Raw genomic sequence first — 12,236 nt, 5'->3', positions numbered from 1 at the left:
GATAGGAGGAGGCCATTTGACCCATTGTGCCTGCGCCGGCCAAAAAAGAGCTCCTCAGCCTAATCCCACTTTCCAGCTCTTGGTCTGTAACCCTGTAGGTTACCACACTTCAAGCGCATTGCCAAGTAATTTTTTAATGCAATGAGAGTTTCTGCCTCTACCACCCTTTCAGGCAGTGAGGTCCAGACCCCACAACTCTGGGTGAAAATATTTCTCCTCAACTCCCCTTTAATCCTTTTTGTATCATAGAATCATAGAATGGTTACAGCACAGAAGGAGGCCATTCGGCTCATCGAGCCCGTGCCAGTTCTCCGCAAGAGAACTTCAGCTAGTCCCACTTCCCTGCCCTTTCCCCGTAGCCCTGCAAAATGTTTTCCTTCAGGTACTTATCCAATTCCCTTTTGAAAGCCACGATTGAATCTGCCTCTACCACTCTTGCAGGCAGTGCATTCCAGATCCTAAGAACTTGCTGCGTAAAAAGGTTTTCTCTCATGTCACCTTTGGTTCTTCTGCCAATCACCTTAAATCTGTATCCTCTGGCTTTCGACCCTTCCGCCAATGGGAACAGTTTCTCTCTATCTACTCTGTCTAGACCATTCACGATTTTGAACACCTCAATCAAATCTTCTCAACCTTTTCTGTTCTAAGGAGAACCATCCCAGCTTCTCCAGTCTATTCATGTAACTGAAGTCCCTCATCCCTGGAACCATTTTTGTAAATCTTTTTTGTATCCTCTCTAAGGTTTTCACATCCTTCCTAAAGTACGGTGCCCAGAATTGGATACAATACTCCAGTTGAGGTCGGACCAGTGTTTTATAAAGGTTCATCATAATTACCATTGTTGTACTCTATGCCTCTATTTATGAAGCCCAGGATCCTGTATGCTTTTTAAACTGCTTTCTCAACTTACCATGTCACCTTCAACAATTTGTGCACATATACCCCAGGTCTCTCTGTTCATGCAAACTTCTTAAATCATGCTCTGCTAAAATCCATGTAGACTACATCAAACCATCAAACGTGCTACTCTCATCAACCCTCCTTGTTACCTCCTCAACAAATTCAATCAAGTTAGTTAGACACGACCTTTCCTTAACAAATCCATGCTGACTGTCCTTGACTAATCCATGCCTTTCCAAATGAGGATTAATACTGTCCCTCAGAATTTTTCTAATAATTTGAGGTTAGGCTGACTGGCCTGTAGTACTTGGTCTATCCCTTGCTCCCTTTTTAAACAACGTTGGTCGTCCTCCGGCATCGGCCTGTAGCTAGAAAGGATTGGAAATGATGGTCAGAGCCTCAGCTATTTCCTCCCTTGCTTCTCTTAACAGCCGGTCATGGAAGTGCAAACTAGTATAATTGTGAGAGTTCTGCACAAAATATTCTCAGGCAGTTTCTAAACACCAGTTTTAAAGCATAAGACATTGTTAACAAGGCTAAGCAGATAAGAATACATCACTTAGGAATGCATGGCAATTCAGCAGAATATATATTTCCTTTATACAGAGAAATACAACTAGGTAAAGCTACGCTCCAAAAACGATATTAGTTTTTATAAATTTTGTGGATAGTTCCATATTTTGTATCTTATTTCTTTATTTTGGTTTCTCATCTCTCCTGCTATTATCTTCCATTTTGCAAATACATTTTCTACGGTTGTATTTTAAAAGTACAAAAATTCTTTATACATGATGTCAAAGAACATCTTTAGGTCATTAATATTTTTACTATTAGAATGAGTTCCTCTCCCACATCTTAGCTGTCAGTCCTTTAGTACCTCATCCAAGTTTTCCCAGTCACTGCTGGGGAATCCCTTTCAAGAAATCTCTTTCTCCCCCAATCCAATAACCAGATGTCCCTCACCCTGATTGCCCATTCCTCCCTCCCCCCCAAACAGGCTAAGCACCTATGACTTCCTCCATAGTGTCAAGATTGTCCCCAGAAAACCTCTTTCACCATGCTTTTTATCAGTAGCATATCAAAATATCCATCCCAGTACTTGCACACGTAGCAACCTACTCCCCAATATCTCCACACTCTACCATTGCCTTTCCAGTGCTATCACACCTCAAGTACACCCTCCCACCACTACTACATTTAGCATAACCTCCCAGTGCTACAGCTACTCCTTGAACATCTTATGCTTGAACATCTGAACAGCTGCATACCACTGGAAAATTTATGTTATAGAGGAAAGGATAATAAAGAATTTTTGTATTTAAAATATTATTGTGCTTTTGTAAAAACTTAACTGAAATTCCTCAACGTCATTGCTCACTGTCAGAATGCAGCAGCTGGTTTTGACCTGCTGAGACCATACGAAAGCAATGCATGTGACATCCATGTTGAGAAATAGAGCGCCATCTCTCAAAGCAGACAGATGCTTCTGATTGGTTAGTATTGATGTAAAAATCTATAAATATTGGTGATGTCTTTTCATTTGCCCTACCATGACTGTAATTTGAAACTATTAGCAACTGAACCTGTTTAGCTCAGCTACTCAAATATCATAACTTTTACAGTTTTCTATTTTTTTAATAAAGCAGAAAGTTGGTTTTTAATTGCTGCACTGTTTTATTTTATGAAAGCTGTATAGGCCTTGAGATTTAAATTAAGAAACCTTAAACAGAAATCTAAGTTGGTCCATTTTAACTGTTAACTGTGTGCAATGTGTGCTGAGGCCAATTGCAGCATTCCTGCAGCTGTGCCAGCTGAGATCAGATATCTCCACACAGATCAAGGCTTGAAGCTGGGAGTTATGGCTCAGTACCATACGGGCAGTGCATTATTCACTGAGCTGAGCCATTGGGGAAATAGGAGCCTTCATGTTTTAATGGTGAGTGGTTGTATACTTCCTAAGAGTCTAAACCTGAATTTTTTTCCTATATGCTGCTGGTGCCAAATCTGTTATTTAGTCTGGTGTAATCGTAAAAAGAAATTAATTCATAATATATGCTGCTGGCATGCTAGTGATCAAAATGGAATTAAATAATTGCTTTTCAGAGTACACACGTGGTATAAGGTAACTGCAGTTTGTCACCAAACCATTGTGTCCTGCAGGTTGCCATACTGATAACCAAATATCATACCTTTCTTACAACTTGTTCACAGTCTATTATTTAAAGTTGAAAAAAGGATGATGTATCTGACTTAAACATCCTAAAATTTTCATAGCTAAGTGGCAAACTATCTCCTATTAAACTTCCATTTCCAGTGGTATATGGGGATTAGTGCAAGCCAGTGCTATTTTGTGCACCTCTGTCAAACTGTAAAGAATCTCTATGGAAGACAGCTCTCCCAATACCCAACTAAAACAGTCAGTGTCTTCCCTACCCATCACAATCTCTCGCTAATCACCCTTACGAGTCTAAATCTCAATCTCTATTGCTCATCAACCTCCATTATCAAGTCTAATCTGTGTCCCCATCAATCTTGTATAATGTCTTTTTCTCCTCTATTATTCTTCCTATCGTCTTTATACTAGTCTCTGTTGGTGCTGCCATATCTACCATCAACACTTTAAATCCATTTTGCCACGAACTGATCTCCAACTTCAATTTTACACATTCTCAATCCCTTCCTGTTTAGTCATCATATAGAAATTGAATCATGCTGTCCAGATTATTGCTTCACCCAAGATTACTCAACAGTTACTATGCTTAGCTTATCTCTGCAGCCTCTGTCGTCGAGCTACAGTACGCGGACGACACCTGTGTCTGTGCACACAGAGGCTGAACTCGAGGACATAGTCGACGTATTTACAGACGCGTATGAAAGCATGGGCCTTACACTAAACATTAGCAAGACAAAGGTCCTACACCAGCCTGTCCTCGCCGCACAGCACTGCCCCCCAAACATCAAGATGCATGGCGTGGCCCTGGACAACGTGGATCACTTCCTCCATCTCGGGAGCCTCCTATCAACAAGAGCAGGCATTGATGATGAGATCCAACACCGCCTCCAGCGCGCCAGTGCAGCCTTCGGCCGCCTGAGGAAAAGAGTGTTTGAAGGTCAGTCCCTCAAAACTGTCACCAAGCTCATGGTCTACAGGACCGTAGTAATACCCGCCCTCCTGTATTGCTCAGAGACGTGGACCATGTACAGTAGACACCTCAGGTCGCTGGAGAAATACCACCAGCGATGTCTCCGCAAGATCCTGCAAATCCCCTGGGAGGACAGACGCACAAACATTAGCGTCCTCATCCAGGCCAACATCCCCAGCATTGAAGCACTGACCACACTTGATCAGCTCCGCTGGGCAGGCCACATAGTTCGCATGCCAGTCACGAGACTCCCAAAGCAAGCGCTCTACTCTGAACTCGTCCATGGCAAACGAGCCAAAGGCAGGCAGAGGAAACGTTACAAGGACACCCTCAAAGCCTCCCTGATAAAGTGCGACATCCCCACTGACACCTGGGAGTCCCTGGCCATAGACCGTCCTAAGTGGAGGAAGTGCATTCGGGAGGGCGCTGAGCTCCTCGAGTATCGTCACTGAGAGCATGCAGAAATCAAGCGCAGGCAGCGGAAGGAGCGTGCGGCAAACCAGGGTCCCTGCCCACCCTTTCCCTCAACGACTATCTGTCCTACCTGTGACAGAAACTGTGGTTCTCGTATTGGACTGTAAAGCCACCTAAGAACTCATGCTAAGAGTGGAAGCAAGTCTTCCTCGATCCCGAGGGACTGCCTATAATGATGATGATGATGATCGCTGCAAGATTAAGCTTATTGAAAGCCACTGTACCAGAGTGGTAAAATGCAGGCTTCCACTTGCCACAAGGGGAGTTCCTGATCTCAATCACGTCGTTGAGGAAAAGGCATCGAGCAGGAAGGAAAAATAGCCTTCCCTTGTGCACCTTTAATGCTTCTTGACTAATCCTGCACTAACAAACTCATCAGGGCAGGCGGACTCCCAAATTCTCAACTGGGGAGGGGTGGAAAATGTTGCAGGGAAGAGGAAGGAGAGGACAACCAATTAAAAACCCTTACTTTAACTTGTTAATCAATTATTTGTGGGATAAATAAGATAACATTTAACTATCAGATCTTATTTCCAGGGCTACTGGTTTACGTTGACACAATGTCAAATCCCATTTTTCTTGCATTCGTTGCATGATTTTCATCATTGTTTTTGGGATCATATTCTACAGTTAGATGCATTTTTCTGTGAAACCCATAAGCCTGGTTTGTTTCCCCAATGAGCTATTTACCTAAAACTTTTTAATTTGAACAGGACTACATTTTTCCAATGTAATTAATCTATCATCTGTGGCTCAATTGTTCTTGCTCAAGAAATTTACAGTTTAATATTTTTAATCTTATTAAAGCTATGAATAATTGGTTCAATCTATAGTTAAACTAATATCCACATTTCAGCCCTGACCCAATCTTTTAAACAAGATAACATATAGTGCAGTATATTAACCACAGCAACAAATGGCACACTTTAGCAGGCATGACGATGTTATACAATATGCAATCCTTGCAATGGCCATTAGTCTCTGCTGAGTCACTGTCACTACATTTTCAGCAGTGAGCAATGCTATTTATATGGTCTCATGTGACACATAAAAATAACTCTTCACCTCATGCTCATGCTCACTTTTTCCATCCAGACAGTAAACGTTTGCCGTAATTGATTTTCTTGGGGCGACAATTTAGTTATAAAACTTTCATGGAATGTATTACAAGTCCATTTGTGTTCCCCACTTTTAATTAAACATTTTCTTCTGCCAAGATTTTCTTTCTACTTTGACCATAGCTGCTGTCAGAACATAATCCTGAATTAACGTCATCACTGCCTCGAATAATGCCAGCAATTGCTTAATATAGACCTGAGTGAGAACCATCAAACAACAATACTTATTTATTACAATCCATACAAAATGCAGCTAGCTTCCCAGTCTTCCACTTATAACCATAGCTGTCACATCAACTGATCCCTACAATGTAATTTTGAATTTTATTTAAACTACTTGCCAATGAGTCATTCCAAATAATTTTAACATCCTGCTTTGTCTTCAACTCATCCATCTGTGCTGTGATTGTCCTTTGCTAGTATTTTTTCTCAATAATTTTCAATCCTCTTTTCCTGGTTACATATAAGAAATAGGAGCAGGAGTAGGCCATATGGTCCCTTGAGCCTGCTCCGCCATTCAATACGATCATGGCTGATCCGATCATGGACTCAGGTCCACCTCCCTGCCTGCTCCCCATAACCCCGTATTCCCTTGTCGTTTAAAAAACTGTCTATTTTTGGCTTAAATTTATTCAATGTCCCAGCTTCCACAGCTCTCTGAGGCAGCGAATTCTACACATTTACAACCCTCTGAGAGAAGAAATTTCTCCTCATCTCAGCTTTAAATGGGCGGCCCCTTATTCTAAGATTTTGCCCTTTAGTTCCAGTCTCCCCTATCAATGGAAACATCCTCTCTGCATCCACCTTGTCAAGCCCCCTCATAATCTTATATGTTTCAATAAGATCACCTCTCATTCTTCTGAATTCCAATGAGTAGAGGTCCAAGCTACTCAACCTTTCCTCATAAGACAACCCCCTCATCCCCGGAATCAACCGTGAACCTTCTCTGAACTGCCTCCAAAGCAAGTATATCCTTTCGTAAAAATGGAAACCAAACTGCACAGTATTCCAGGTGTGGCCTCACCAATACCCTGTACAACTGTAGCAAGACTTCAGTGCTTTTATACTCCATCCCCTTTGCGATAAAGGCCAAGATTCCATTGGCCTTCCTGGTCACTTGCTGTACCTGCATACTAACCTTTTGTGTTTCATGCACAAGTACCCCCAGGTCACTTTGCAATCTCTCTCCATTTAAATAATAACTTGCTCTTTGATTTGTTCTGCCAAAGTGCATGACTTCACACTTTCTAACATTATACTCCAACTGCAAATTTTTGCACACTCACTTAGCCTGCCTATGTCCTTTTGCAGATTTTGTGTGTCCTCCTCATACATAGATGGGAGGAAAAACAATGCATCATCAGCAAACTTGGCTACGTTACACTCAGTCCCTTCTTCCAAGTCGTTAATATAGATTGTAAATAGTTGGGTCCCAGCACTGATCCCTGCGGCACCCCGCTAGTTACCGATTGCCAACCCGAGAATGAACCATTTATCCCGACTCTGTTTTCTGTTTGTTAGCCAATCCTCTATCCATGCTAATATATTACCCCCAACCCTGTGAACTTTTATCTTGTGCAGTAACCTTTTATGTGGCACATTGTCAAATGCCTTCTGGAAGTCCAAATACACCACATCCACTGGTTCCCCATATCCACCCTGCTCATTACATCCTCAAAGAATTCCAGCAAGTTTGTCAAACATGACTTCCCCATTTTGCTTTTCCAAATGTCCTGCTACTGCTTCTTTAATAATGGACTCCAACATCATCCCAACAACACATGTTAGGCTAACTGGTCTATAGTTTCCTGCTTTTTGTCTGCCTCCTTTTTTTAAATAGGGGCGTTACATTTGCAGTTTTCCAATGTGCTGGGACCTCCCCAGAATCCAGGAAATGTTGGTAAATTACAACCAATCCCTGCCGCTACTTCTCTTAAGACCCTAGGATGCAAGCCATCAGGTCCAGGGGATTTATCTGCCTTTAGTCCCATTATCTTAATGAGTACCATCTCCTCACCCCATTGCCCCTTGACTATCCACTGTTGGAATATTGTTAGTGTCCTCTACGATAAAGACTGATACAAAATATTTGTTCAGAGTTTCTGCCATCTCCATGTTCCCCATTACTAATTCCCCAGTCTCGTCCTTAAGGGACCAACATATGTGACAGCAACTCCAATATCTCAACCAAGTGACCATTTTTCAGCTATGAGCCCAAATAGTAACTGTTGCTAGGCTTTTCAACTTTATTGATACTTAAAGATCCACTTTAGTTTAGAAAACCTCCCAGAAATAATGGCAATATATAGTCTGATCAACTGTAAATAAATTCTAACGCTATATTTATTAAGTTTTTGCTGTATCCATGACCACAGACTTTCCAACATATACAATCCCTAAGCTTCAAAGATGCCAAGGAGATAACAATTAATTTCATCAGGTATCACTCAATGCTTTGGACTATGGCTGAGTTAATAAAAGTTGTAGCAGGACAGGTTAAACAATAGAAATCCATGGCTCTTTCCATAGTCACGGTAATGGTTTCAGCATTCCAGGCAACCATCTGTGGTGCTTATTAGTTCATTTCAGTAGCCATTGATATTGCCAAATATAATGACAAAGCTGATTGATGACTAAGAATTGTGGGATGCTTAAAGCATCTTTGTGGGAGGAATGAATCAAGTTAATTTGGGAAGTGAGAATCTACACTAAAGCTGCCAAAAAAGCATCTAAATACAGGATAAAGCTATTAGTACTTAGCTTATTCACATCATTTGGATTGTGGAATTGAAGAGTAAAGTTTCTGTATTGACAGTGTGTTGCTGACAGTAGATGTGCAGCACTCCAGCTGCTGACAGCACAATATTAATATAGGGGAGTCAAACTCACCTTCTACACTGCATCAGAGACAGTGTAAAATGCAGGCCTCTGTTCTACAGACCCTCCAATAGCACAATAGGATAGTGGCACTCACAGATTGCAGGTCTTTGTGTGTCACTTTTCTGGCACCATGCCATATATATAGAAACAGTAGCCTATCTGTGGTATTTCCCCTATATTTCATTCTAAAGTTTAAAGACTTAATAGATCAAACTGACCATCCTACATGCTGAAAGAGAATACAAGCCTACCTCCACTGAGCCTTGTTGTGCAAGAAGGAGTTGCACTGGTCTGGAAGTTTGCTGTCATGTGACATAATCTCAAGAATCCCTAAGATCTGCTTAAAATTTGGCCTTTTCTGTAAGAACCAACAACAAGCAAATATAAATGCAGTAATCAAATAACTTCTTATACTATATAACAGTGTCTTCTATAAATATAATTTAAATAGGATGTTGATAGTTGGAGCAAATGTATACATTGTATTAAAATTGAGATGTCCCATAAGTGATTGTTTGTAGCATTTGATGGCACAAAGATTGATGGTATAGTGAGTAGTGTGGTCAACAGCATAAAATTACGACGAGATATTGATTAAATGAGTGGGCAAACTGTGTCAAATGGATTTCAATGCAGGTAAGTGCGAGGTCCATTTTGGACCAAAAAATGTTAGATCTGAGTATTATTTAAATGGTGAAAAGCTAGGAACAGTGGAGGTCCAAAGAGATTTAGGGATCCATGTACACACATCACTAAAATGTAGTAGTCTGGTACAAAAAAAAGAATCAAAAGACTAATGGAATGTTAGCCGTTATAACTAGAGGGCTAGAATATAAAGGGGAGGAAGTTTTACTACAGCTATATAAAGCCCTGGTTAGACCACATCTGGAGTACTGCATACAGTTCTAGGCACTGCACCTTAGAAAGAATATATTGGGCTTGGAAGGATTGCAGTGCAGATTCACTAGACTGTTACCAGGGTTAGATTATGAAGAGAGATTACATAAACAAGGCTTGTATTTCCTGGAATACAGAGGGTGTGATTTGATTGAGGCTTTAGGATTTTGAAAGGAACTGAGAGGGTAGATAGAGCTAAACATTTTTCATTGGTGGGGGAGCCTAGGACAAGGGGACATAACCTTAAAATCAGAGCCAGGCCATTCAGGAAAGAAGTTAGGAAGCATTTCTTCACGCAAAGGGTAGTGGAAGTATGGAACTCTCTCTGACAAAAAGCTGTAGATGTTAGTTCAATTAACAATTTTAAATCTGAGATCGATATACTTTTGCTAGGCAAGGGTATTAAAGGATATGGAGCAAGGCAGGTGGATGGAGTTAAGATACAGATCAGTCATGTTCTCATTGAATGGTGGAACAGGCTTGAGAGGCTGAATGGCCTGTTCCTATTTAAGTCAAACAGTTAACTATTTATTGATAATCGTATCACTAAAACCTTTTATTTTCTTAACATTGTTTATACTTTTGAATCAGTCTGTCACAACTAATGCTTTTCTGTCATATCAACAACAGTGATCAACATTGCAGTGTCATTTATTCGACTTCTGAAATAATCACAAAACAAGTACAAGAGTGTGGCTGCCAACGTTCCCTATAAGGTACTATGATTGACAGTACTACTGTTACTTTCCAAAGAAAGAAAGATGGATGTGTGAAGCACTGAGTTCTAACAGAAACACAAACTTGAAAAGGAAATATGCCAGAAATATTATTTGCTTTAAATCGCCACGTGGTGAATATAAAAGCTGCAAATGCAGACTATCAGAGGACTACAATTATTCTGGTGAAGTCCACTGGGTTCAAAGGTGCTATAGGACCTTTTATGTTAAAAGAGTGCAGATGATAGTAAATGCACAGTTCTTCTGTTGGCAGCTGCACTCATAAATATGACCTTCATTATTCTGACAGCAGTAGACCACTGTTGTGTCCATCTTATGAGCTGCTGCCAGATTCACTGGCTCCACTTCTGGCCTATTAAATGTGAGTCACGACATCAATGCCAGCATGAAGAATACAGTGCATCCACGCTAAGTGGCGAAGATCTTGTCAGTAATTTTTTGCAAGAATAGTACTTGATTTTTCAGATAATTGATGCTGATTATATTTGTACAGGAGGGAAGCATGCAGTTCTATTTAGTAATATTGGCCACAAGAAGTATAGTGGCGGCTCCGAGATGTGGCACACTGCTGATCATGGCAAGCTGCCCAATTAGAAACTGATGGAAACAAAGACCTAGAGTGACATCATTCTATTGCACGAATGCATAAAAAAGCAGGTCAGTATTCTCAAAACGGCCTCCTGTGGGCCTATGGAGAGCCACACTGGGTGAGTAACACAAATGAGACAAGCAGCCCATGGAGTTTGGTATAATGCAACAGGATTGCAAAATAAAAGCACCAAATTTGAGTGTATATCTGAGAACCACAGCTGTTTATTTCTATTACACTTTAACACAGTATGATGCCCTATCTCACAATCGGTACATTTTAAGAACATTGCATTAGGTGCTTGAGGCTGTGTGAAGGAATCATAACTGATGAATGGTTACATGCATTGAGCCTAGCAACACTTTTGGAGGTCTAAAACAGAAGTACAAAGATCTGCAATGTGTGCATTGTCATGTGTTACTGGAGCATTAATACTTTAAAGGAACGTTTATATTTGATATGCGGTCCCACAAGATGGCACTCAAACAGAGATCTATGACCACCGAGAAGAGCTCTCTTCCATTTATTTCATTTGTAAAATGTTAAGTGGAGATTGATGGCAGCTTTTAGGGCCCATGAAAATGTGGGTCTCCAAAGGCTAAAAATGTTGTACTATATAATGCTGTAAGTGGCGGGAGAACTTCTCCAACACCCTTATCCAACTCTGCCATCAACAGCATTCTCTCAATGTAAAAAATGGTTTAAGAGCTCAGTACTTACTCTGGGATCCGTTTCCCAACACTGATGCAGTAGTTCTGCGAAACTAGCAGGACAGCCCCTTGGAATGGTCAATCTCTGTAATAAGAATAACAAAGTATTAAACAAACAAAAGTTAAACTAAGAAAACACTAATAACCAAGCTGGGACTTTTTCAATTTCCTTCCCTCCAGAAGATAGCAACCTCCTTGGGTGGAGATAAGGAATAATAAGGGGAAAAAGTCACTGGTGGGCATAGTCTATTGGCCCCCTAACAGTAGCAACTCTGTTGGTTGGAGCATAAACCAGGAAATAGTGAGGGCTTGTAAAAAGGGAACAGCAATAATCATGGGTGATTTTAACCTCCATATTGATTGGACAAATCAAATTGGTCAGGGTAGCCTTGAGAAAGAGTTCATAGAGTACATAAGGGACGGGTTCCTTGAGCAGTATGTAACGGAACCAACCAGGGGGCAGGCCATCTTGGATCTGGTCCTGTGTAATGAGACAGGATTAATAAACAATCTCCTAGTAAAGGATCCCCCTGGAATGAGTGATCATAGCATGGTTGAATTTCAAATTCAGATGGAGGGTGAGAAAGTTGGATCTCAAACCAGCGTACTAAGCTTAAATAAAGGAGACTATGAAGGCATAAGGGCAGAGTTGGATAAAGTGGACTGGGAAAATAGATTAAAGTGTAAGACGGTTGATGAACAGTGACGTACATTTAAGGAGATATTTCACAACTCTCAAGAAAACTATATTCCAGTGAGGAGAAAAGGATGTAAAAGAAAAGATAGCC

At 40.9% G+C, this 12,236-nt stretch overlaps 1 protein-coding gene across 4 annotated transcripts in view; it reads right to left on the bottom strand.

Annotated features, from left to right (window-relative positions):
• LOC139259849 (mitogen-activated protein kinase kinase kinase 20-like) overlaps window positions 1–12,236 on the bottom strand; it is a 73,973-nt gene that overhangs the window by 2,273 nt on the left and 59,464 nt on the right. For all 4 annotated transcript variants that reach the window (XM_070875735.1, XM_070875732.1, XM_070875733.1 and 1 more), the window contains 2 exons: window positions 11,459–11,533; window positions 8,767–8,873 (listed from right to left, as the gene is read on the bottom strand). In XM_070875735.1, coding sequence (XP_070731836.1) covers window positions 8,767–8,873; window positions 11,459–11,533 — 182 coding nt within the window. The remainder of the gene's footprint in view (window positions 1–8,766; window positions 8,874–11,458; window positions 11,534–12,236) is intronic.

The sequence above is a fragment of the Pristiophorus japonicus genome, chromosome 3, assembly GCF_044704955.1.
Source record: "Pristiophorus japonicus isolate sPriJap1 chromosome 3, sPriJap1.hap1, whole genome shotgun sequence".
NCBI lineage: Eukaryota > Metazoa > Chordata > Chondrichthyes > Pristiophoridae > Pristiophorus > Pristiophorus japonicus.
Note: the sequence above shows the minus strand (reverse complement) of the source record. Positions and strands in the feature narration are given on the sequence as shown.